Source organism: Podarcis filfolensis (assembly GCF_964270895.1).
Source record: "Podarcis filfolensis genome assembly, chromosome: 2".
Classification (NCBI taxonomy): Eukaryota; Metazoa; Chordata; class Lepidosauria; order Squamata; family Lacertidae; genus Podarcis; species Podarcis filfolensis.
The window spans coordinates 52,970,049-52,997,254 of NC_139605.1; the positions used below are offsets into that span (position 1 = coordinate 52,970,049).

Consider the following 27,206-nt stretch of genomic DNA (forward strand, 5'->3'; position numbering starts at 1 on the left):
AAGCCAAAACTGTTGGCATTGCTAGGTTTCCAAAAATTACTGTTGAGGTAGACAGAATACTAATGGTACCACATTACTTTGGGCATCCAGCAAATGCATTCCTTGATATGTTCTTTTAAGGTGTTGAATGACCTTTTTAGCACAAGGAGCAAAAGGTAATGTCAAAGTGTACCCACTAACAACTTTGCAGCCTGTGTCACTGAAGGACACTTCTGGTTAATAAGACCCTCACAACACTTTTCCTGACGACGAAATAGATTTGTATTCCCAACTACCTCCTTCAGGGGGAAATTATTAGTGGTAATTTACTGGGTTCAGGTGCCCTTGGTGCTCAAAGGAATATAGGCTGCCAACTATTAAGTTTTAATCAGCACTGTGATTCTGTGACTCTTGTGGTTTTAGAGGTTCCTGAAAGTGTGTAATTATCTTTAAAGGCTGACGGTAGACAGTGAATTGTGCCCGCGTAACTTGTGATTCACTAAACCAAATGCAGCTTGAAAGGGGCCTGGTAGACTTCCTGATCCTCTGTTTGCCTGGGGCTGCAAAAAGGGTGGGTTTGCCAAGCACTTGTCTCTGTGCAAAATGAAAACTGTACCACAGCCACAGTAAATGGCTGGTAGTCTTAATAAAAGAACATTTATGGCTCAATACCATCCTATATTTCAGAGGTGAAATATATTATTTGTTTACATATGTCTCTACAATTCTGTGTATATGTATGCATAATGAGCATTTGGACTTTCTCAGCTATCACCTCCCTGTCTCTAAGACTGGTTGTGAAAGTATAAATGTTCATAGTACATATTATTGATGGGTTTACAAAAAAAGGCCAATATTTTATTTGCGGCTATATGGAAAATGAAATCTCTGCCAAAAGCTTGTGACATTCTGTGGGGCTGGTTGATTTCATTAAAGAGCTGCTGAAGACTGGGAAGAAGACCGGGAGCCCTTCAACGCCAGTTTCTATCGGAGAAGCCTGGATAACAAAGGCCACATCTTTAAGACCCCTTACAGGGATTGTAAGTATGCCCTACACGATGCTCCAAGTGGGTGGGACTGGTTTGCCCTGCCCTCAGCTTCGATAGCCTTTATAAGCATGGAACTACAGGAATTGGCACCAGACATCTGGCTACAGGGTGTGAGGCAATAAAATCTGCTTAAAGGCTTACCACAAGGACAGTGATAGTAATATGTAGTATTTACATAGTCTTGATCAAGCCACGGTTCCTGAAGCTCTGTAATAAATGGCAGGCAAAGAACTCCATCATGCCTCCAGGTCCGTAATTTGTAGCTTCTGAGCTTAGGTTTCTTGCACCATAAGGGATCTGCCACTTTGCATTCACAAACTCCACTGAGGACAAGGGGTAATGTAATAAAGCGGTTCACTGCTTGCTGCATATGCTGTGGCTACCCTTTCATATTATATGCAGTGGGTAATTGCTTAAGCAGAAAAGTGTTCTCGTCTTAGATTACTAATTAGAATGTTAATAAAATAAAAAAGTAAGGCACAGCCTTTCATTTTGTCACCACAAGGAAGCAGGGAGGGGGCACTGGCAGGAAGTCAGCCCTGCATGGAACCATAAAGCATTGCCACCCAAGCCAGAGAGTGCTTTGCAGCAGTTATGCTGCCTGTGCCATCCACAGACTGGCAGGTCCTTTTTCTTCTTCTTCCCCCTATAGTCAACTACCGAGGGCTGGAACTGGAAAACAACACAGTTGGGATCCTTGTCAGCACAGCAGTTGAGCTCAACTTTGGTGAGAGGCACCTGAAACCAGCAGGTAAGAATGATGGGGTGTTTGCCTGTATCTTTGTCTGGAATGTCTCTCCTGTCTTCAGGCCTTCTGGTCTACATCAGTTGCAGCTGTGAAGCCTTCCGCAGCCTCTCTAGCAGTCTACATAAATACCAGCTCATTGTCTTCAGTCAGGCTGCAAAAACGCTTGGATTTCTTTGGGCTATTGGGCTCATGTGGCCTTTGTGTAATCCTTCATGCTGTCACGTTAGCAGCTAAGTAGTTTTGTTTCTCAGTTCTGAATGAAGCTGGTTTTAGGGAAAATGCATCAAAATGCAGTATTTAATAAGAAACAACAGGACAGCTGAGTTAGATGCACACCATTCATTTAAAGCACATGACTTCCGCCAAATAATCCTGGGAACTGAAGCTCTGTGGGAGGTAAACTACAGTTCCTATTATCTTTAGGGGGAGCCATGGGCTTTAAATGTGTGATGTCTATGCAGCCCAGGTTTTTAGACAAAAAAAGATGACATTTTTCTAACCTGAATATCTCTTTTGTTTTCCCTTTCCAGTGGTTGGAGTGAAACTTGACCTGGAGGCATGGGCCGAAAAATTTAAAGTCCTTGCAAGTAACCGAACAGAAAGGGATCAGCTGGGGACACGAAGAGTAGGTGGTGAAAAATATCCTCCTGGAAAAGGATCTGGGATTTTGCATTTTGTAGATAACATGGTTGGAGCTGAGGAGCACTTGCAAGTCCACTCTGCATCCCCAGTGCTGTTCTAACACTGCAGCACAGCAGTCACCCTCGCCACTGACATGCCAGGTTCCCTCTGGCAACAGTGAATGAACCCCAAGAGGCAGTGCTTTTTTTCTTTTAAAAAAATGTTTAGGGGTACTCTCATTTTGACTCAAGAAAATCACCATTTTATAGTTCAAATCAGGAAAAATAAATACAGTTAATGGACAAAAGAACAAAGATTCACAAAATGTTTAGGGGTATGCATCCCCCCAGAAGAAAGCACTGCCCAGAGGTTATATATCTATATCTATCTATATCTATATATATCTATCTTACTGTTCCTGAAAGAGGTGGTTTATCATCCTACTTCATAACACTTCTTTGCCCCTCCAGTTCATTTTGAGGATCCTGCATGCTTAAAAAATTAAGATGCTAAAATTAGAGACACTTTAATATATCTGGGGAAGATATTCCATAAAGAAGGGCCCACCAATAAAACAAAGACATTTCTGGTAACTACCAGCCTAGTTCCTAAAAGGTGAGGCTCCCAAAACTGGGGTCTCAGAGAAAGCTAAAGAACAGCAAGGTTCGTATGAGAAACAGAGGTCTGTCAGATCTATTGACCTAAAGTCATTTAGAGCTTTGTAGGACAAAGACAAGACAGCAACTGAATTGTGCCTGAAAACGAGTGAAGACCACCAAGGTATAGTCCAAGCAGTGAATCCCGTTGCCAGTCCATGTTAGTGTTTTTTTCTGCTGCTGCTGCTTCTTGCTGGCACATTTCACTTCTATTCCTTAGAAAGATTTTCAAACCACTTTTAAGACGACTTTTTTACTAGTTACATTTTCTCCCACTATGGATCTCCACGTGAACAATCCATGCGCTGTTACTACTATTCTCAGCAGGAGTGGCTTCAATCCTGCAAAACTGGTCTGGCACCCTTCTTCCCCGCCCTCTTCCCCTGCCCTACCTTTAACCTTGGGTGGACAGAAGCAGATCTGTGAGAGTTGATTATTACACTCCATTTTACTCTGACTGGACAGTCATCATAATTCCCCACGTACAGCACACTGCAGCAATCTAAACATTATTAGAGTATAGATAAATATTGCCAAAGCTGTCTCTATTCTCATTTCCTCACAATTCCCTTCTGACTGTAGAACCTGTTCCTCTTGTGATTAGGAAGGGTGTGGATGTGTGATTTAAGTAAGTCAGTTTTGAGATGTGTTTAGAACTCTCTTGGTGTCATTGCCTTTCTTCTTTCATTTCCAGTGTGACCCCTCCACAGGCTGTGAGATGGACTGTGAGGCTAATTACAAGGTAAACATGGAGGAAACAGATGGAAAATAACTGGGCCTTTTTGCTGATTGTTACATAGCGACTCTTGCTGCTTATTGTAGTGTATCCTTAGCTGCTTCCTAAACCAGAAAACTGTCAGAAATCCTGATGTGGGGTGAAGCAGTCGCCTTGGGCGGCATAAGCCAAAGAGTCAACACCCTCATGGGCACCACCTCCAGTGGATAAATAGTGCCATCAATGGCATCAGTTTGACAAGATCTTGCCTCGGGCGGCAAAACAGGGGGCACTGCCCTGTGCATGTGTGTGTGTATACATACACATACCAAGCTTTGTTTCCACCACCTTTATTCCCTTGCTCTTAGACTACCCTGATCCTTAAACACATGCGAGCACTATAAATGTTTATAGAATGACAAGGAATGCTCAGTTATGGTTGCCTTTGCTCATTATAGAGAAAATCAGGCATGTAGACTAATGTCTAAACCAGAATTTAGAAGCCACTGCAAAACACAAAGTACTGTTCAATCTTTCAGGACCTCCTTTGTGTTCTCATCGATGATGGGGGTTTTCTGGTACTTTCCAACCAGGAGGATTACTGGTTCCAGGTAAGCTGTGCTTTTTCTATAGCAGGGGTAGAGAACCTCCAGTCCACAGGCCAAATTAGGCCCAACAAGGGGTAACAATTTAGCTCATCGTTTTCCCCAAATCACACCTACTTGTCCCACACCCAATGTCATATGCAACGTAAGGTGTGGGGCAGATAGAAATGCATATATGAACAATGTAGAGCTTGGCAAGCAAGGCTTGTTATCAGCCCCAGCCCCTAGGTAAAGGAATGCTTGCTATCAAGCCCACTGAGATCAGCTGCACTACAGAAGTCCTTGCTGAGGGTACCATAGGGCAGCCAATCCCTGGGATTTGCTATAAGCACGGATCAGCTCATATTCCTTTGTCTTACTAGCTTGAATGCAAGTGGCTCAAACCAAACCCACAAAGGGGAGTAATTACTTTGGGTCACCTAACATCATTATGATATCAGACAATTGACCCATGAAGGACCCCAGTTGCCAACATGCATGTTCAGAAGCTTACTACATGTTTAGCAGAGTTTATACATTGCTCCCATTTCTATTGGGCTGGTAGCATTACTGCTAATGCTCACAAGTATTTTTGCAGCACCCAGCCAATGCCATACGCATTATCGAAATGCCAGCCAATACTTTTTTTACATTTAATCCAGATTTCAATGGCTAATAGCCACAATGGCTATGTTCTACCTCCATTTAAAACGAAAAAGAAAAGAAAGAAAACCAAATAGAAGTAGGCATTGTCCTTCCCAAGGAAAGCATAAATTTCCATTTTTCCCATTGTCAAGCATGGTGACTTGGTATAAACACATATACATATAGAGATACATGGTGGGAAAGACAGTGGAGGGTGAGGGAGGAATGATTTAAGAGGAAGGACAAAAATCCACACGGCTGAGATGCATTCCATCAAGCTCTGCCCACTGGTATGGACAGCAATACTAACAAATATAGTAATGGGCGGGGAGATGCATGGAAGCTGAAGCACCAAACTTGCACACAGAAAAATCTGATTTCCCATCTGCAATAAAAGGTCCCTTTCTGGAAGCACCCATGGCTGGAAAATGCATAATCGGCTTGATACAGCTTAAACGAATTATTTCATCCTTTTTTTCCCTTTTCCAGGTAGGGAAGTTCTTCAGTGAGGTCGACGCTCACTTGATGTCTGCTCTCTACAACAACTCGTTCTTCACACGGAAAGAATCCTATGACTTCCAGTCAGTCTGCGCTCCAGAACCTCCAAGCAATACGGGAGGCGCTCCGCGTGGGGTGTACGTGGTGAGTGGGAGCTCCCATGCCATGAAGACTTACCGTACCTGAAGGTTTCAGCATTGTGCATACAAGTGGGGATTTGCTTTACAGGTGGAATTATGTAAACACAGTAACCAATTCATCACCATTTCTTCTCGTAAAGTCATTTCATTTTCTTCTATTCATGGGCCACGATCATGGGTCTGGTAGTTTACTAACCACAATGAGTCACTGAGATGTTTCCAAGCTCCTGATCTTTGTCCAGTACTAGTAAAATCAGTGCTAGGTATCTCAGAAATTGTATTATGAGGAAAGTGATGCCAGGCAAGGCCATCTAATCACAAATTTTGCATGTCTGGGTGTGCTCGCAGTGCTCATGAGTAGGGTTGCTCTGGCTCTTTGTGAACCTCGTCTTCTCTGCATCATGAACCAATGGATACCTCTGTATAATTATTTGTGTATTCTCTATCAATGGCAAAGCACCATTAGATGCAGATAAATGTGGTCAAAAGGTTGGGTTTTTCAAAACATTACAGAATCCTGCCTCTGGGCTTCGTGTTTGATCCTTAGCGTGTGAAAAGCTGCTACAACACATTGAGCTTGAGCTAACAGTGGTATTTTTCTGTTAACAACCACATTTCCCTTATCCCTTTATGTCCAGCCAACAATGGCAGATTTCCTGAACCTGGCCTGGTGGACTTCAGCGGCTGCATGGTAAGCCTTTCTTTTGCCCTTTACTGGATAAGCTCTTAGAGCAGGACAGGAATGTCACACATTGGGCCACTCTGCACTGCACATAATAGTGAGAGAACACACATCAAGAAGTACCTAAGGTTGTCAACATTTCAACAAGTTCTGCAAAGATCTAAGTCAAAGTCCATTTAGGTGGTCTGTAGAATGGTTGCAGAACAATTAAAAATATCTGTACTTTCCCACTGTACTTGATTTATTTTTCCCCATGACAGAAATTGATGCCATCTTAGCCTGAGCTGGATTATCGAACATAATTTTCATTATTTGACTTTTTACCTACCGGATAAAGGAGCCATTTTCAGCAGCTAGGGCCCATTATTTTGATTATATGGTGTAGATTTTCACCATGATGTTTTGTTTTTCTTCATGTTTACTCCAGGAGTGAAATGCTTGTGTTTCCCCCACAAAAAAAATTCGTACCACCCTACCATGCTAGGGTAACATGGTTTTATCAGCTGTGTATGCATGGGTTTCATGAGATGCAATTCAGCTAACCTACACCTGTTGTTTTATTTGACATAGATAGGAAACTGTGTGCTTTTAAGGGTGTCATTGCTTGGAATTAACCATGGAAGGAAAGCTGTGTCTGCTTCTATACAGTACATAATGTAAATATTAATTTGTAGCTGTTAACAAAAAAGAAGCACCCTAAACAAAATTGCAACTATATGTCCAGCCCTGCCTCCGCCCACTTGCACCCCTCTTGTAAACTGATAAACATGACACCAAACTTCAGAGCTCGCATTCATCACATTAGAAAGGGAAGTCTTTTAAATTGCAATTATAAGCCTTGTTTTTTAATTAAAAGACTGAAAACCATTAAAAAGGCAACACTATAGTTATTAAAAGATGAGATAACTAGGCAGAACAAAAACAAGAAAGTTTACTACGTGATCCACCAAGACTTCCAACGATTTTTAAGTGGCCCACAAAAAAGTCTGAGAACTACTGATCTTGAGGTTCCTTGCTTCTTTCTACCCTTTTGGCCTGGAAAAGTGAGACTTCATATCTTTTTGGTCCCATAAGCCAAGGAACTTATTTGGGTTGGTGACCTGCATTTGTTTTCTTCACCTAATAGCTCTGCTGTTTTCTTCTATAAGGTCTCTGTTTCAGCAATTCTTGTATGGACTAACCTACAATAGCTGGTTTCAAACAGGTAAGCTCCCTACTGCATGCATCTGGAAGCAAGTTTTCCTCACATTTAAAAAGTTTTTGTGTAATTGGGGGGGGGGGTTGCAACAGGTGTGTAGGTGTAAACATTACATGAATGCAAAAACTTGGGTCATGTGATATGGTTTAATTTCTAAATAAGAGGTATAGAGTTGATCTTCTCTGAAAACCATACTTGGGTCCTGTTACATGGGAGCTGTTTCCCTGTCCATAGATGTGCAGAGAATAATTATTTGTTTGTTTTTAGAAAGGAGGAGACAATGGCATTCTGCCCATGTGTAATGGCACGCTTTTCTAAATAAGTGCTGTGCAATTCCGATTGTGATAAAAACAGCAAGGTCAAAAACTGTAGCCCTACCAAGTCAAAATGTCACCAGCCACCACTGTGCAGATGCCATACCTATAATTTACACACAGGTTAAAAAACCATCCCCAGGTTCTGCTACTCCCATGGAAATTGGTGGGAACTGCATTTAGGATTTTTTTTTAATCCCCTGACATGTCTGCAAGCCCTATGATTAACATAATGTGTGGTTAAAGCCCTTAGACACAACATTAAAGGAGAACAGCTAATTTAGATGATTCGGGAAGGATAAATGTTTGCCACTTCCATTATTTCCAACTGTATGTATTGTGTGTCCGAACAGAGGATGTCGCAGCTGACAGCATGGAATCCAAGGAGACCAGCTGCATCATGAAGCAGACCCAATACTATTTTAGCACAGTTGACTACACCTACAACACCATCATTGACTGTGGAAATTGCTCCAGGTCAGTGGGAGATGTCCCTGCTATAAAGATTCATATTAGCTGATCAAAACTGTTGGTCCCTAGAAGGTGGTAATCCCTTCTGGCTCAGGTCTCTTTTAAAGTAGGGTTAAAAATTATCACCAGAATTAGTAGTATAGAAACTAGTGAAGGGCAGTGAGTGGTATTTGGCTAAGATACAAGATATCCTGGTGGAGTTATGCAAATAGATTGCTTTCCAGGAACAGGCAATATTGGTCTGAATTGGGGGGTGGGTGTATCTACACTACAGATTGATATCATTTTTATACAGTTTTAACTATCATGGCGCTAAAAAAAATAAAACCCTAGGAGTTGAAGTTTGGCGAAGGTGGACAGATTCCTAGCTGCCCTGCTCAAAGAATTCCAGTTATCTGGTTGCCCTAGGCAGACAGAATGAATACTAAGCCAATTAGAATATTAAACCAAACCAAACATTGTGTCAAATGCCTTATTTTAAAAGCAAAAGTAGATGCCACAGGAGGCTTGGGGGCAATCAGGAGCAGGACCATGACAGGCCCATGTGAGGAGTTTTTACCCTCATATACACACTAACCACCATTCTGATGAAAATCACCCCATTCCAAAACTGTTGTTTACATTGTGAGGGAAGCTCCGGCTGACAGCAACTGGAAATAGGAGCTGGGGTTGGGGGGTGTTCATCAGGACTGCAGTGGGGGAGGAAAAAGTTAAATCCTTTCCCTACAGTCTTGGTCTCTCCCCTGCCCTGTGGTGACTAATTGTTTAAATAAAATAAGCAGTCACATTAGGTGTGAGAACACATTTAAAATAAGCTGTATTTTGGACCTAAATGCATATGATGGATAATGCCTAGATAAGTAAAGAAGCAAGCATAATCATGACCAAAAGTAAATTGTGTATTGCTATATTATTAGTCATGTTTCCCTTCCAAATACACAAGAGTGGGGCCTGATCCTTCTTCCACTGCCAGTTGCATGCATTTAGAAAGGTAAAAAGTGGCAAATTGCACACACATACAGCTCTTATCTGATGCAGTTTGCATATATTTTGTATTTGGGCATGTGTAGTTTTGCCATAAGGCCAAATGTAACTTTAACCTTTATTTTATGAGCTGAATTGTTGTAATAATCTGCAGTAAATAGAAATAGTACTAAATCAGCATGATAGCAGCACTTCCTCCTTTCCCCACGCCCTTTTCTTTTTCTTCCCTAGGCTATTCCATGCACAAAGGCTTGCTCGCACCAACCTTCTGTTTGTTGTAGCAGAAAAGCCAATATGCAGCCAGTGTGAGTCCACCAAGCTTCTCCAAGCGGAGATAAAGGGTATCCTTTGCTTCTCAGCTCTGCTGCATGATGCGGTATCAGGTTCAACATAATGGGCCCAACCACATTGGAACCCTTCCCTCCCCTTCTCCCCCCTGCCTCGGCATTGCAGTGTTGTTTTTGTTGAGAGTGGAATTGCTGCTCTGTTTCTACATGCCAATGAATACTGGACTGTATTCATTGCGCAATTCCATGGCCCGTAGAAACATTTAGAGTGGGAGGTGCATGAAAAGTGGGTGGTGCTTTTCAGGTCACATGGGCTGTTCCAGGGCACACCTCCACCTCCCCATTATCAGTTGGCATGCACATATGAAAATACTTACCTGTGCTAAGTCTTAATGCAAGCGGTGGGGTGTGAAATCCCTTTGGGTGATAGGTAGTTGATAGTTCTTTTCCCCCGAATTGAGATACCTACACACCTTTGTACATGCATGTTTTGCTTCATAACCTTCCTTCCAGGAGAGCTAGAAACTTCTTTTTAAAACGTGTGGCCCCTTTATAGGCATGGTTCCTGGTGCAATCTGTTTATCAAACTGGCTGAGCTCTGGCTGATCAGGACAGGGCAAGGTGGAGTCGAAAAACACTCTACAGTGGTACCTCGGGTTACAGACGCTTCAGGTTACAGACACTTCAGGTTACAGACTCCACCAACCCAGAAATAGTACCTCAGGTTAAGAACTTTGCTTCAAGATGAGAACAGAAATGGCGCACCGACGGCGTGGCGGCAGCGGGAGGCCCATTAGCTAAAGTGGTACCTCAGGTTAAGAACAGTTTCAGTTAAGAACGGACCTCCAGAACGAATTAAGTTCTTAACCTGAGGTACCACTGTAATGTAAAAATTTAAAGCTTTATTAATCAGAATATAGCAGTTAGTGCTCTTAACCCTGCAATATGCTCAAATTATGAATAAAGTCACCTAACATGCATTCATACTTACAAATGCACAACCTGGGTGGCTGGTTTAAGTGTAATGTGTTGATGAAAGACCAATGCCTCTGGGTGTCCGCATGCCTGCCTCAAGAGTCTGCTGTGGATCTCTGACTTGCTTTAGTTTTGGGGTGTTCTTATACCTCAAAGGTATCATTTTTTCACTACACTAGACTGTCACATGGACAGAGAGGCCATAAAACCATAAACCATGTTGCCCCTGGCAGAACCAAAAGAAAAGTTATACTTCCTTCTTATGTGGCAAATAGGCCCTTGGCTCTCTCCAGGGTGGCTGATATTACATTGCACAGTGTTATATATTGCCTGTTAGCTAGGCCCAGACTTGCTTTGGCTGCTGTTATGTTATGGCGATTACTCACTCCAGTTGCTTCTCACTCCCACAGCACTCTCTTCCTTCCCTGTAACAGGAAATCACTCTCACACATTCACACTCTAGGTTCCATTGGATTTATGACTTAATTATACCCAAATAGCAGAAAGACCAGAAAAGTCACAATAGCATTAGACCTTACAAGCCAGGTTAGTTACATTAGAAACATTAAAGTAAGTAATTGGAAGTTCTCTGTTGCATAATACTAGAACCTGGGGCTACCCAACAAAGCAGAATGCTGGAGGATTCAGGACACACAAAATAAAGTAATTCTTCACACAGTTAAACAATTGAATTTGCCACTACAAGATGTTGTGATGGTCATCAATTTTGATGGCTTTAAAAGGAGACTGGACAAATTCATGGATAATATCAATGGCTATCAATTATTATGGCTGTATATTGTCTCCAGTATCAGATCTGGTCTGCCTCTGATAATCAATTGCTGGGGAACATGAGTGGGGAGATTTCTGCTGCACTCATGTCCTACTTGTGGGGTTCCCAAAGGCATCAGGTTAGCTACTCTGAGAACGGAATGCTGGACGAAATGTTCCTTTGGCCTGACACTGAGGTCCAGCGCCGAGGGCCTTCTGGCGGTTCCCTCATTGCGAGAAGTGAGGTTACAGGGAACCAGAGTGGCGCCTGCCGTGTGGAACGCCCTCCCTTCAGATATGAAGGAAATAAGCAGCTATCTTCTCTTTAAAAGACATCTGAAGGCAGCCCTGTTTAGGGAAGTTTTTAATATTTAATGCTGTATTGTTTTTAACACTTGATTGGAAGCTGCCCAGAGTGGCTGGGGAAACTCAGCCAGATGGGCGGGGTATAAATAATAAATTATTATTATTATTATTATTAGGCTCTTCTAATGTACTGTCTACACATGGTTGCATATTTTCCTTCCACACCCTACCAGTAGGTAGGGATCCTTATGGGATTCTGTTCATGTGAATTTAATTTGAAAATAAGAGTTATCATGTATCTTTCTGATGAAGCATTTATAGACGTGTAACAAAAAGCAGTAGATACGAATAAGCTGTTGCCCTCTCTCTGTGAAAAAATTCATGACAGACATTGGCTACATCCACACTGCTGGTTTCTCCCATTACTGTAATGTTTTGTTTACTTGTAAATCCACACAATGCAGTCATGAACCACCAGTGTTTCCATGATTGGTGCCTCTTGAGTCCATCCCCCACCCATGTTTTGCAATGGTTTTCCTGTTTCTTGCACTATAGCTCTGCAAATATTCTGTGCTTGTGCTTGTTGGGTGGAAACATGGCCAGATTATAATGGTGCAAATAGAGCAATTGCTGTGACACTCAGATATTATTTGATACTTTGAAGTTGGGTCACCAGACATCATTGGTCAACCCCCATCAGGCCCAAGGGGAAGGGGGAAGCTCAGGACCTGGCCACCCCTGTGAAAAGACCTTGGTCTGATCCAGCAGGGCAGTTCATATGGTTGCTAGTCTCCATAGTGAAGGCCTCCTTTCTTTGACCCCACTTCTCCCCTCTTCCCTATCACTACACATGTATTTATTGCCTTGTGCTATATTTTCTTTGACACTGCAAAGCTCCACCGGGAGATCCCAATCAGTGTGAACTAGTAGACAAGCCACGGTATCGAAAAGGTCCCCACATCTGTTTTGACTACAATGCAACGGTAAGTAGGAGGACACAAGGAGTGCATGGATATATCTAAAGTGGCTTTGCTCTGCTAGGAGGATAGCCTGGAATTTGAGAAACCCAAGGCTGAAGCTGTAGGCTAGAGCTTTCCTTGTCAAACCATTCTACTGATATGAAGGGCCTTATCAGGGCTGTATGTAGGGGAAGGCTATAGTTCAGTGGGAGAACACCTATTTACATGTAGAAGGTTTGAGGTTTGATACCTGGCATCTCCAAGTAGAGCTGGAGGAAATTCCTGTTTGAAATCCTGGAGAGCTACAGCCAGTCATGGTAGGCAATGCTGAGTCAGATGGACCAATGGTCTGACTTTGTATAAGGCAACTTCCTATGTCCCTAAGGGATTCAGTTAAGAGTACTGCTCTCAATAGGAAGCTGGAGTACCAGGCCACTAGTCCATCTACTCATCCCCTAGCCTGCTAATTCAAATGGCATATTTACTGTGGGGTAACACTTTGTCCCAGTGTAGCAAGATGCACTGCAAAGGGTGGAGATCAGGAACAAGCAGCCCAAAATTAGGGGGCAGAGGAGACCAAGCATGGAGCCAAGCATGGCGTGGCTTCAGTGGCCAGCTCCTTCTCCTCTGTTCACTTGCCATGGAGGGGAAGGAGCGCTGAAGCAGCCCCTCACCGGAGGAGCCACCAGACGTTGAAGCTACACTGCTGCTGCGTTTAGCTGTACTCCCCAGCTCCTCCCGACGGCCTAATGTTGCATGTGAGATGATGGGACATTGTGCATGTGTGATGCGACACACGCAGTGTTGCCCCCCTCTAAATCACCTTCGCAAGATGGCACCTCTGGGAGGATGCGTATCTCTTTAATAAGGCACTCCTTTTCTAATGGCAAAACCACTCTATTTGGGAGGTGGCACTGTTTTTGCCAACTATTCCTTAGATCTGATCAGGAAGTCCTACTAATCTCACTGGGCTCTATCTTAAAAAAAAGAGATAATTTTCCTTTCCCATGCTTATAGGAACTGTGAGAATATGTACAGAGTAATGGACCTAGGATGGGAGATTGAAGTGTCTACTGAATCATAAAGACTATTGTGGTTCATGTTGAACAGCTTTCGAAATCACATTGAAAAACATGCAGGGAAGTAACTTATCCATGCCTATATATGGAATGACCAAAATTATCTATCCTTTTTTTTTTGTTTCCATAGGAAGATACCTCAGACTGTGGAAGAGGGGCCTCCTTTAGACCTTCTTTGAGTATCTTGTTATCTCTGCAGTTCCTCCTCCTCTATTTGACTGCCAGTCGCCATCCGCTGCCCTTGGTGTCTTGCCTTTGAAACATCCATTTAGTCTAGCCCATTCATTTTTGCTTTGTGCACCATCTCCATTCCCTCCAGACTTGCCAGAAGAGGGCAGCTGCCTAGTCCCATCAACTCTGGTTACACCTTGGCACTCACTCATGAGGACCTTCTCTTTCGTCATTCAGAAGTCCAGAAGCTATTCTCATTGTTTTGTTTCTTGTTTCCTGTCATCCTCTCCTTGCCCTTCCAGTGTCTCTGCACAGCAGGTTGTGCAGGTTGAGCTCTGAGCAAGACTTTGGGAAGCACGAACCATTGCGACTTTCTCCACACAGTGAACATCCTTGAGCTTTGATTCATTGCTCCCCTTTCCACCCATTGAGCTGTGGCCAAATAACAAAGAACAGCGGCCTCGTAAGTTTTTTTTCCCCATTGAATCCATGGAATTCTGGGAAGACCTTTGCCAGTTTTCATCAGGATATGTCTTGACATTTTATTGTCTTAAAAGTATTTAATCAACAATGCTGACAAATTGCTATTCTGTTTGAAACAATTTACTTTCCCATCCCAATCATGCAAACAGCAGCAACGACAAAATTATTCAATAGAACAGGAAAAACAATGGTATATTCTTGCCAAATTGGTTCTGTAGTCTAGTTTAACTTTTCAGCCAATTTAAATGGCTTATTAAACTCAAAAGTAATCCTAGGATGTCACCACGGCATCTCCATCCCACCCAGCCCGCTCTGTGTTTTCGAAGGCCATCGCTGCTGAATCTTTCATTAGTTAGATCCCATCTCAAATCAATTTTTAAATTATTATTTTTAGCCTGAGGATTTTAATCTAATCTTTTTACATCCAATTTCCAAGCATTTTATCCTGACAAATTATAGTATTTGTTGTCAGCAACAAAGACACAGAAGAGAAAAAAAAAGAAATTGACTTGAATTTTATGGTCAGTATTATTTATTTAAACTAACTCACACCATACTGAGAGGACTTAGAGAGCAAGCAGGGGAGAAGGAAGTGTGTGAAGATCCTTAGGCATACTAGTAACCCATACATGGTTGAAGGTCACAGTGACTCTCGCTGTCTTTAGCAAAATGAATAGCAAGACAGAGTATTTCTAGTTGGCAAGAAACAGCCAAAACCCAGCAGTCCCTGGCTTCATTTTTTTCCTTGCCGAGCCTGTTCCCTGCGTGGCCCATAAATGTTTAAGTCCATCAAGAAAACAAGATGATCTCTTCTGCTCCCCCAAATCACTGTGAAGACTTCATTTTGGGATTTTTGAAGCATTCTACCCTTGAGGTGGACAAAGGGTGGAGCTGACCAAGATAAAGATGACCTTCTTCCCAGTTCACACTGTCCCTTTTCTTCTAAAGGAAATTGTCCACCATGATTGGCAGCAACAATTTGTGCCAAACCAAGAAGGTGATAGCTAAAGGTTTTCTTCCTGGACTTTGTGCAGAAACCTGACTGCACCTTTAGAGTCCCCTCTATCCATGAAGTAATGGAATCACAGTGGTGGGCATTGGGCCACAACTAGAGCTCTAAATGCAGATGTTTTGCAGACAGCTAATTGTCTCCAGTGTCCATGCAGAGAAAGGTGAAAGAACTCTGCATCGTAGTGAAGGTCATGATGTCACCTGCCATTCACCTCCAACCCACAGATGACTTTGCAGGTACATATTTCATGGCTGGGAGGATTATTACTGAAAGCAGCCATATATACTGTTGGAGGTTTGAAAACAGGAGTAAAACTTGAATTCATCACCCAGTCTCCGCAAAAGCTGCTTGCTGTTGAGGGCAGGTTATCCGATTTTGTGCCTGTTATTTCTGCACATACAGTGATAAGCATACCTTGCCACTTAATGAAAACAGCAAGGCTTTTTCAGTCCCCAGAGAACTCAAAGATTTCTTTCTCTTCAGCCAAATATCCCCTCATGCATTGCCTCTGTACTCAGAGTAGCCAGCAAAGTGGGAAGGATCCTGTCTTGTTTCTGCTGTGTGTGATGTCAGAGCCACAATCACATATTGGGCAATATGAAGAGCAGCAGCACTATGCAACAGTGTAATGCAACTCCATCAGCAGGAAGTGGTTAAGTGCGCTGTCAATAACTCTGATGGCGTTTCCTTACAGCACAATGTGATGTGATAGGAGGATGAAATGTCGTGCATATGTTGGTGCACCTCATTTTGACTTCACATGCTCATTTCCTCAACCAAAATTCTCTTTCCAGTTAATCCAAATCCTGGCATACAACCTATTGTGAGTAATTACAATGTTGTGAATTCCATTTGCCTTGTTAGAAGGAACTCTAGAAAGCAAATAATGGTGGGACGGTTACTTGAACCTGTAAGTTTCTAGGCAAAGAAAGCTTGCTCAACAATGTGTGTGAATGGGAACTTTCTGTAACCCTGGTTTGGTGCTTCAGTACTAAGCCAAAATTTTAGAGAAAGTCTCTTGGAAAGAATGTAGCATGGCAAACTCCTATGCTGGTAACATCACAATTTATTGTGCAGATTCTGGTGGCCCCACTGTTAAGGTGTTTCATTGCAAGGCAAATGGCAGGAACCCCTTTAAAAACCTGATTCGTCTTGGGAGGTTTTGATTCGCCCAAACAGTCCCAAAGAACATGCTGCAATGCACTACAGGTGTATCTTAAGAGAAAGCTGAAAATGGATTTTTGTGCTCCTGGTCTGGTCTGGTTTGAATGGGGGTAAAAAACAGGTCACTGCTGTCATATGCAAGGTACAATGTAAATACATGAAAGAGGTAACTTTGTTGTAGAAAAAAATCATTTGAGAGATCTGGAAGCAAACCTTTAGCACACACATTAAGGTGCATTTGCTTTCTTTTTAGTGATCCTTGTTCTTGAGATCAGAAATAGTTTCTTAACCTTTCAAAAACCAGCTCTGTCCCAAATCCACTGTCTACATTCCACCTCCCCCGTCCTGCACCAAATGCCCTATGTTCCAAATCACCAATACTGTCTGAAAGAACCTTTTCCTCCAAGTCTCCCACTGTTCTTCCCCAAGCTGACATATACACAATGATACCACTGGTGCTAAGGTTAATAGTTTTGCTTCATTGGCCTTGTGTAGATTTCTAGAGAAGCAAACTGGGAAGTTACAAATAGCTCCAACTCTACCAGACACACAGTAGAGAGAGACAGAACCATTACTCCTTGAGTAGACTTCCAGTAATAATCAAGTGTACTAGTTGTGGGTTCAGTCCCAGTATCTTCCTAGTCTCTTCTGAGCAGAGACTGCCAAATTGTGCCAAATTGTGTGATTGTTTTTTGTGATGTGAGCAACTGTCTATGGTGTGCTTGGCTGAAATCCCCCAGGTTCATTCCCACTTTGGTCTGACTAAAAGCATAGTCTTCCCCGACGCCACTTTGTCTGTGACTCTGTTTGGCTAGTGCTCTGGAGCCACCATATGTTCATAGGGTGTACTTCATTAGTAGGAGAGATTCAGGGATGGAGAAAGCTGGAGCATAGATTGGGATATGGCAGTGCCTGTCAGCTGAATGAGAGATGGTTTCATAAAAAGGGCCTTGCCCCACTTTGGAGCACTTCAGACCACAAACAGTATGGCTACCACTTCTCGGTTGGCTGCTATCACAGTCACTCAATACCTGGTTTACTATCCACTGGGATCAAATCAAGGTCTTTGTGTTGGTGTTTGAACTGTGACTGATCCCCTTAGAGAGGTGGTTTTCAAACTTGTACACGGCTAACAGAGCCTCATTACAAATTTTCCAGGCGTATTCCACCGTTCCATTTATATCGGCAGCAGTGCTGGGAAGGTTAGCATTATGCCCAGAACAGCCAATAATGAAAATAAAGAAATAATAATAGCAACAGCTCAGTGTTTTGCATCCATAATTTGTACAGCTATAGCTTAAAATCACCATCATTCCTCCCCTGGTGTGAACCTGTTTCTGGCCACTTTGCTGCAAAAAAGGCATACATACCACTGATTGGACCACAAATTCAATTCTCAGGCCTGCCCCTCCCCCAGAAAGATATGTATCTTTCTGCAGTTAACCCCCCCCCTTTTAAATTTAATGTAGGAACTGTGTTTTAAAGGTTGAAATGTTGACATGATTTTGGAGCATCAGTGGTTCCAGCCAACCAGGGCTATGCACAGCTAGCTTCTGCTCCAACCATGTAGAGATAGTTTCCCTGAGCTCAACCCAGGTAAGAAAACAATATACCTGAACAAAGTACAGTAAGCAGGCAAGGGCAGATTTAGGGCAGTGTGAGCAGTGCGGCCGCACTGGACTCACATCTCAGAAAGGTGCCTTCTCAAAGCCCAGTAAGCACTTGCCCAGCTTCAGGAAAGGCTCTGACAGGGTTCCAAGAGTACTCCTGCCTCCTGCCTCCTTCCCAAAGCCAGGCAAGTGCTTACCATGCTTTGGGAAGGAGGTAGGAGGATTCCAGGACCCTGTCAAAGCCTCGCGCCTCCAGCCTTGCATAGGGACAGAGTGGCTTATTACCTTACACAGGTGGTTCAGCACTCAAATCCTATACATCTGTATGCACCCTAAGGTTTTTGAAAAAGCTGCTCTACTTCTCACATGTGGTTACAACTGGTAGCAAAGTTGTGAGACAGAAAGATGTGTAGGTGCTGCTGGGAGGTGAGCAGGAACAGTTGTGCTGGGTCAGAGCAAAGGACTGTATAGTTGAGCATCCTGTTTCTCATTGGCCAATCAGATGCCTTTGGGAAACCCCCAAGCACATCAATTCAGTAGCACTCTTCCACTGATGTCCCCCGGCGATCGGTATGCCGAGTCATCTTGCATCTAATACTGGAGGTAATACGGAAGAGTTTCTCGAGATCCATTCTAGCCATGAAGTGCTAGCAGTTGTTCAACATTGTCTCAATGTTGTAGTCTCCCAGTGACATAGTCTCCCAGTGACATGCAGTGGTTCTGATGATTGCTACCTAAACTTGTGGAACTCTTGCTTTCCTACTAGCTTAGATTTCAGTGAATCCTTGCTGGTGATGCTGGCATTTGTTCAGCTGAAACTGTGGTGCGTTAAGCCTCCAGTCCACCTTATGGAGATTAGCTTTGCCTCTTTCTGCATTTCCATGCAGCACATCTATCCTTGTTACAGCTTATAGACCTTCCCAACACCTGGCTTTGGTTTGTCAGAGAGGAGTGAAGACTGCTGAACGGAGAATGTTGGAGATGGAAAGGAAGATGTCCAGTAGCCCAACACCAGACAGAGCACAGATTGCAACACAGCACATTTTCCACTTGGAGTACTTACCCACATCACACCTGGATACCAGGGCATTCAGCCTCTTGACTGACTGGTCAGGAGATCAGTACCAGATGTGATGGAGATGCTGCACTGCTCCCACAGCATTCATTTCTATTTGTGGAAGCCATGTCAGATGTCACTGGGTCAGAGCTAAGGCAAAAGGGAACTGGGGTGGAAGACCCTCTTTCCTATCATACAGTCCAACAGCACCCCTCCCTCACATTTTTCACAATGGTTATATGAATGAAACAAAGGCCTTGTTTCTCTAGGTTTCAAAGCCAAAGCAGGCAAGTATTTGGATGGTGAACTTTTCCTAAGATGAGAAAATGTTGCCCTATTTTCAATGCAAGTGGATGATTCCTTTTTATTTTTAAGGTTGTTGTTTGTGCATGAGTTGATGGCATCCCAATATGTGCAAGTCTGAAGATGGGTAGAAGTTGTGCTGGTTTATTCCCCTGCCGCAGTAGTGATATTTGCCATTTTAAGAATGAGATCTCCTGGTGTTATGTATAAATGAGTGTACAAGACTGATCTACGCAACAACCAGCTCTTTCCAAATAGCTTAGAAATATAAATCAGGGCTGGGAAACCCATTCCCAGCACAACTCAGATTATCTGTAGGGTGTTCTAGAGTCCTCCTAGGTCAGAACTATGCCCCACCAGTCAGAATCACCAATGCGTTGCCTGTAAGTCTGTCTCCATTTCAGCTTTGTCTGCTGACAGATGGGGATGGTACAAAGACAAATAGGTTGAGGGAAGCCAAGAGCATGATGGGGTTGCTTGCCTTTTATCTGCAACGTAGAAAAATGGATAACCTCGCAAATCATAGTAACCTATCTTATAATAGGAAAGGAATAGAAATAGCTTCCCAAGCTCTTAGAATGAAGCAATAGTTTATGGGAGCATAAAATTGGAGAGCCTAAAGGAATTTTACCATGAAGTACTATATCTGAAATCGGCACGGAAAGACACAGAGAAACAGCAAGGAGATTGTGTGTGTTATTGTGAACTTGGGTTGACCATCAAGGTGATTTTCCGAATCCTGGAGAGGACCTTGAAGGAGAATGAAGCTGTACAAGATGAGTGTCTGTAGGGAGCAATAGACTTGCCCAGTACAGGAAAGTCTGTAGAATGGAGAAGCCTGTAAAATCTTTTGAGATTGCTGGTCATTCCCAATAAGGCATCCTCCTAGCAGATCTCAAAGGGCTGAGTGAAGGCTAGTTCAGGCTTCCCTATGTCCCAGTCTGTTCTCACATGTGACTAGCAGTACTGGTGAGACATAGCAATGATTCAACCCACCTCACATGCTTTGTCCATTTTAAAATCCATTTGAGCAAAACAATTTGTGGTAGGGTAGGTGGGTGGGAAAGGGAGGGGGGTCCATGAAAACCCTGAACATGGTCTTGGAAGTCTGACTCCAGAGCCAAGCGGGCAGGGAGGAGATTCACTAATAATGACAAGGTTGATTAAAGGTCATTTTGCTTGTAGCTTTTTCAGTGTGTGTTTGGTTATGTCTATGGGAACTGTGCTTTGACCAGATGGCTGGCTCTGTGTTACCAGGAGTGTGTGTAAATCTGTAGTCTAGTCGGGTGCTGCTCATTTGAGAAAAATGGAAAAAAACAAATATACATAATTATAAATATATATATATATTATATTATATTTTAAGTTAAAAAACAAAAGGGAAAAAAGCAAAACATGAAGTAGCTGTCCTTATAGCTGCTGGGATCCAATTCCTAACATTCTTCATCTGAAAGTTTTGTTCCCCCTACTAATTCAAAAAGGGTTGTTTTTTTTAATTATTATTTGAATCTCTTTTTTGTTGTACAGAAGAGTTGGAAAATTTTAAAAAAGACTAAAATCTTTGTAAAATATTGTGTGCGTGATTCCTTGTAAAATATTTTCAAATTGTTTATTACAGAGGATCAGTTATTAAATAATGTTCATATTTTCACTTCAAATGTGGTGGCTCTTTTACTGGTTTACATTTACAACACATTAAGAATGGTTAGATAAGTAGGTACCTTTCTGGTCTCGTGTTCTGACGTTTACTGTTCCGAGTTTCTCACGTTGCAAATCCTAATGAGGAAAATAGAAAAAATAGTAAGGATCAATAGAGTTGAGCTGAAAGTTCTATCTCAAACTGTGACGTAGCTTCAGAACTGGGTGAGGGCGGTGAGAGACTTGATTCCTAACCATACTGCTCTTTCCAGCCCTCTGTAAGCCTCTACTTTTGATCTGGGATAGACCATTTCAGTATTCTTGCTGGTTAAATGAGATATGGTAATTAATCCCCACAGGGGGTTATTCACCCTGCTTGGCACCAGCCAGTGGTACACAGAAGTGCTTTGCCACTAGAAAGCAGCTCGTTTTATAGACGAGAAACTTACCCAAAGAGCTGGCGTTTAAGACACTTCCCACTTCCTCTCTAAGGAAGATCTTAGTGTGCCTTCTTAGTGAATGGATTCAGGATTATGGAAAAATGACCATTAATGGTGGTGATGATGATATCAAGACAAAGAGAAGAACATAAGAGCCCCTTGGATGAGGCCAGTGACCCATCAAGTCCAACACTCATTCTCAAACTGACCGGCCAGATGCCTATGGGCAGCTTATAAGCAAGACCAGAGCACAAAAGCACTATCCCTTCCTGCTGTTTTCCAGCACCTGGTATTCAGAAGCGTACAATGCATGTAGCACATAACCATTAAGAAAGAAGAAAAGTGAATACCGAAGCTGTGGGACTCAGGTTCTTTCTGATTCCGGCCCGACTTACAGGGATCCTGAGCCAGCTGGGCAACTGTATGTTGCTTCCTTCCCCCAACGATGACGACTGCTACTACTACTACTACTACACACACACCAGAAACAGGAGGAGGGGTAAGCAGGTGTCTGTGTTCCTTGGCCCTGGCCTACTAACAGGCCCCTGACACTGGTCTAAGATTTAAAATATTAAAATGGTTGCCTAGAGCTTTCAAACAACCTGGAAATGCTTTTATTTGATGTACCTCCTAAAACACACACAAATTGCATTACTTTCTCAGAAGCTCTGCCATATGCTGGGAGGTAAATAGATAAAGTCTACACCGATTGTTTGTTAGCAGGTCCTCCTGGAGTCACACAAAGCCTTGCCAAGCTTGGCTGGTCACATATACAGGCTGATCACTGGGGATCATACAAAGATATGACTTCAAAATATAAAGGGCCATAGCCAATGCTGCAGCTCCACTGGTACAATGGAGCTTCCATTCAAATTTTTTTGGGGGGGCGGGGAGGAATACAATCAGGATCAGATTTTGGAGTGTGAATTTGGAGGAGAGGAAATGGAAGTCCAATTGCACCAGCACATCTACGCATGCAGAACATTAGATGCCATCCATAATAGCAAAGCCACTTAACACGGGTGGAGTCCAGAGAGAAAAGTCCTGCTAACACTTTCCTGAGGATAACTGAATAAAAACAGTATAATTTTGAGGAGAGGAGAAATAAAGAAGAAGAGTTTGGATTTGATATCCCGCCTTTCACTCCCTTTAAGGAGTCTCAAAGCGGCTAACATTCTCCTTTCCCTTCCTCCCCCACAACAAACACTCTGTGAGGTGAGTGGGGCTGAGAGACTTCAGAGAAGTGTGACTAGCCCAAGGTCACCCAGCAGCTGCATGTGGAGGAGCGGAGATGCGAACCCGGTTCACCAGATTACGAGACTACCGCTCTTAATCACTACACCACACTGGCTCTCAAATAAAGAGGTTTTGTCTTTCTTCAGGCCTTATTTATAGCAGATGACATTTAGCTAACATACAGAGGTAAACTCCTTCAGAACTACACAGCCAATCAGGGCATGTACTATCTCAGTGAGCATCATGCCACTCTGCCTGGTTGCTAAGCAACACTACCCGTTCCCATCTTGGTTAGGTGACTTCAACACTGACATAATTAAACCTTAAGTTAAAACTGAATGGTCCCTGCTGTTGCACTTCCAACAAGTATCATAAAATTGGACACTTTCAATAAACTGTTTCTTTAGAGGAGGTTAATTATTGCCACCAATCTCAAGAGAGGTTATTAGGTGAACAGTGTTGTGTAAGTATTATCAGCTTTGCAGATATGCACACACAAAGAAATATTTACTAGCCTGGTTGTCAAGTGCTGACTCACATCTATATTAGTCATTTCTTGTAACACACTGATGTCCTGAAAGGTGGGGGAAGCTATCTTTCAGCAGGAAGAGGGAAAAATCAGTACGTCTTTGCTCACCTGTGTTTGGCAATCTTTATCATGTTTCTGTTAAAAATTCACAAAGGAAACTGACTCAGCTGTTTTATTAAAAACACCTTTGTCCCCATGTAATAAATAAGGTGTCTACAATTGAGTGCAAGAAAAGGATAAATGAGAATTCCTGAAGTCTAGGACCTATATTTACTTAATGGCAGACAAATCCAAGGAACCAATCCAGCTCCTGCAGAAGCCAGTGGAAAGATTCTCATGCATTCATCCAGATACAGGGTAAGATCCAAATGAGAAGGGATGCAAATGCTTGAAGTTTCAAAAGGGATAAAAGGAGCCCTTCAACCTGACAGTTACCTCATCAATAATACAGTGGTACCTCGGGTTACATACGCTTCAGGTTACAGACTCCGCTAACCCAGAAATAGTGCTTCAGGTTAAGAACTTTGCTTCAGGATGAGAACAGAAATCGTGCTCTGGCAGCGTGGCAGCAGCAGGAGGCCCCATTAGCTAAAGTGGTGCTTCAGGTTAAGAACAGTTTCAGGTTAAGTACAGACCTCCGGAACGAATTAAGTACTTAACCCGAGGTACCACTGTACTCAGAAACAGACTGTAGATCTGGGGTCAAGATAAATTCTACCGGGAGCCTCCACTTCTGGGCCTTTAGCCAGTGTTAGAAACTCAGATGTATAAACTATAGGCCTGGGCAACGTATCAATACAGCTTCAGCCGGTGGTATATCACTGGTAAAACCACCACCGCTCCCGAGTCCCTCTGCTACCAGCACCACTTTCAACATCTGACTGCCGGTAGCAGAGGGACTCGGGAGCAGCGGTAGTTTCACCCGTGATATATTGTCAGGTGAAACTGCTATCACTCTGCCCCTCATACCGTAGAGGGAGGAGCAAGCTGTATCGCTGGGCTGATGCAGCTTAGTCCTCCCTCAGCTTCTTTAAACTGCTCCCCCACCCAGTTGAGCCATGGAAAGGAGCCCCAACACTCCTCCCACTTGCCCACCAGCAAGGGGTGCACTGGGACTGGCTCAGCTGGAGACTGGGAGCCCTTCTGCAGCCAGCCAAGCCATGCAAACAAGTTGTGTTGTCCCAGCCCATGAGGCGCTGGGGTGAAACCGCCTCAGCTCCTGCAGTTTCACCAGCACCTCGAGGGCTGAGGCCAATGTAGCTTGTTTTATTCAGCACTGCAGTATACTGCTTGACCACAATGTTTAGCTGGTGATACACCGCAATGTTAAAAAGCTGATATCGCCCAGCCCTAAAAAGCTAATCGCCAAATGGCACCTTAACCCTAGGTTATGGTTGCGACAATGGAATGTCTAGGCGCCTTTTTTCTGGTGGAATTTACTATTATTCTTGTTCATTTCTATAATACTTTATATTTTAATGAATGAATCTCAAAGCAGTTTATTATGCATTAAAAATAAAATAAAACAATCCAGAAAAAAACAAATTCAAGCTTCAAGGAAAGTATTTCAGATCCTCTCTAAGTGACATTTTGCTTTCCCCAATCACAAACCTGGCATCCAGAGATCTCCATGTGGTCACAATTGGACCCTTGCCTGTCGCAAAATGCATCTGTCGCCTGGCTAGTTTGTAACAGCTCTCTTTAGCTACCCACATTCTCTGTTTGCACAAAACAAATACAGTGGACGATCAGGTTGCGAACGTGATCCGTGCGGGAGGCACGTTCGCAACCCGCAACGCCGCGTCTGCACATGCAATGGTTGCGATTCGGCGCTTCTGCGCATGCACAAAGCGCGATTTAGTGCTTCTGCACATGTGTGAGCACCGAAACCTGGAAGTAACCCGTTCCGGTACTTCCGGGTTCGGCGTGGTGCACAACCCGAAAACACGCAACCTGAAGCGTCTGTAACCCGAGGTATGACTGTACATCATGAATACATAGAGATTGACGATGAAAAGAGAAAGAAACTGCATGGGAATAAAATGAGACAGGAAGTGAATTGACATTGTCAAAGACAGGCCTAGTTAAGAGATCAGAACAAACCACCACAGAATTCAGGTATAAGGAAGCCTAAGAATAACCTATGCACATTGACAGCTCTGTTGATTCATACTACATTGGGCCTTCTTACATAAGTCAAAGCATGCCCCAATTACATTTCAGCCTTGCGTGGTGCTTAATAATAATAATAATAATAATAATAATAATGGCATGATAACTTCTCTGCATATAATAGACAGGACAAACACAATGGAAATAATAGCTGTGCTGCTCTATACCTCCACTCCCTTTTTAAATATACACAGCTGTGTTCTTCTGAGGGTGTGCACAGCTTCCAAAGTGAAAAAACAAACTAGATTAACAGTATAATCCTGTGTATCTTTACTCAGAAGCAATTCCCACTGTGTTCAGTACAGGTTATGTCTAAGCCAGGCATGTCCAAAGTCCGTTTCGGGGGCCTAATCCAGCCCACCAGTCGGTTTAATCCAGCCCCTGTGGCAGTTTATTTCCTGGGGTAAAATCCTTAAAAAAAAACAAAAACCTCAACAACTTTGGTTGGTCCTTTGGTCAGTCCTCACAGCCCTTCACTTCATCAAATCTGGCCCTCTTTGAAAAAAGTTTGGACACCACTGGTCTAAGCAGACAAAACTTTTTTTAAAAAGCTGTTTACTGTTTTGGGTCACTCTGAGTCAAAAAGCAGTATGCAGATAAACAACAATATTATAGGCAAATTAATTAAAATAATAATAAATAAAATTTTATTTATATCCCGCCCTCCCCAGCCGAAGCCGGGCTCAGAGCGGCTAACAACAGTAAAGTAATACAGCATTCTAAAATCAATTCATTCTAAAATCAGTAGTTAATTATAATGGGGTGACAGCAGCTTTGATGGTGTTTGCAAGAATGAAAGAAAAGGGGTATGTGTTTGATTTGTACTAGTGCAATAACTCTTCTACAGAAGACCACAAACCTACAGAAGACTATTCAGAAAAATATAATAAAACTTTGCAAAAGACCAAAATAATGCAGACATGTATTTGTGGAATGGTGTTTGTAGTGTAACTGATACTATTAGTGCTTTGGAATTTCAACTACCCTTCCTGATCCTGCCACACATACACACAAAACATACAGGTTTGAAAACTCTGTGTAATCAATGAAAAACGTACAAAACTGATCTCATCCAAAAACTCCTGGAGACAAGCTTGCTCAAACCATTACTAAGTCAACTGTTTGGGCACACATTACAAAGAAAGATGCATGTCCCATGTGCCTAGACATCTGTGTGCAACTCTGAAGTCTACTGCACTACACAAATAAAAATAAGAGACACGACATTCAATTGCCTACAATATTTTTGTAGATTCAAAGTATGTGGTCAAGAGAGCAGGGTGCCACTGAAACAAGTCCCAGATAAAAGATAATTGCAAAAATATTTTCTCATACCAGCTGTTGAGTATTTCGTTAATGCTAGTAACTGAAGTCTATAGAGAACTTGAGTGGAATTAATCCACAATCAAGTTTGCAACTAATAAGCATTCATAAGTAGGTCCATCGTTTCTTTCATTTCACTGGATCACAATTCCACTTTAAATTAGGACTGTATTGTGATGACTAAAACACTGAAGAGGTGCTAAATCAGAAGGATGTGGACTGCAGAGCTGTTTGCACACCACATAGACTAACAAAGTATCTAAGGGTGGTATCCAATGCTAGTCCTACTCAGAGTAGACCAATTCAAGTTAACAGACATGACTAATGCAGGTTTTTCACTTTTAATGGGTCTATTCTGAGTAGGGCTTCTTTGGATACAACCCTCACTAATATTACTTTATGATTAC

General features: G+C 42.8%; 1 protein-coding gene across 4 annotated transcripts in view; it reads left to right on the forward strand.

The window, feature by feature from the left end:
* Positions 1-21,119, forward strand: part of CACNA2D2 (calcium voltage-gated channel auxiliary subunit alpha2delta 2) — a 513,451-nt gene extending 492,332 nt beyond the window's left edge. For all 4 annotated transcript variants that reach the window (XM_083603285.1, XM_083603286.1, XM_083603287.1 and 1 more), the window contains 12 exons: positions 916-1,019; positions 1,681-1,779; positions 2,307-2,401; positions 3,748-3,795; positions 4,308-4,379; positions 5,487-5,639; positions 6,274-6,326; positions 7,466-7,521; positions 8,183-8,306; positions 9,516-9,625; positions 12,518-12,606; positions 13,792-21,119. In XM_083603285.1, the coding sequence (XP_083459411.1) occupies positions 916-1,019; positions 1,681-1,779; positions 2,307-2,401; positions 3,748-3,795; positions 4,308-4,379; positions 5,487-5,639; positions 6,274-6,326; positions 7,466-7,521; positions 8,183-8,306; positions 9,516-9,625; positions 12,518-12,606; positions 13,792-13,920 (1,132 nt within the window). In that variant the 3' untranslated portion in view covers positions 13,921-21,119. The remainder of the gene's footprint in view (positions 1-915; positions 1,020-1,680; positions 1,780-2,306; positions 2,402-3,747; positions 3,796-4,307; positions 4,380-5,486; positions 5,640-6,273; positions 6,327-7,465; positions 7,522-8,182; positions 8,307-9,515; positions 9,626-12,517; positions 12,607-13,791) is intronic.
* The last annotated feature ends 6,087 nt before the right edge of the window (positions 21,120-27,206 follow it).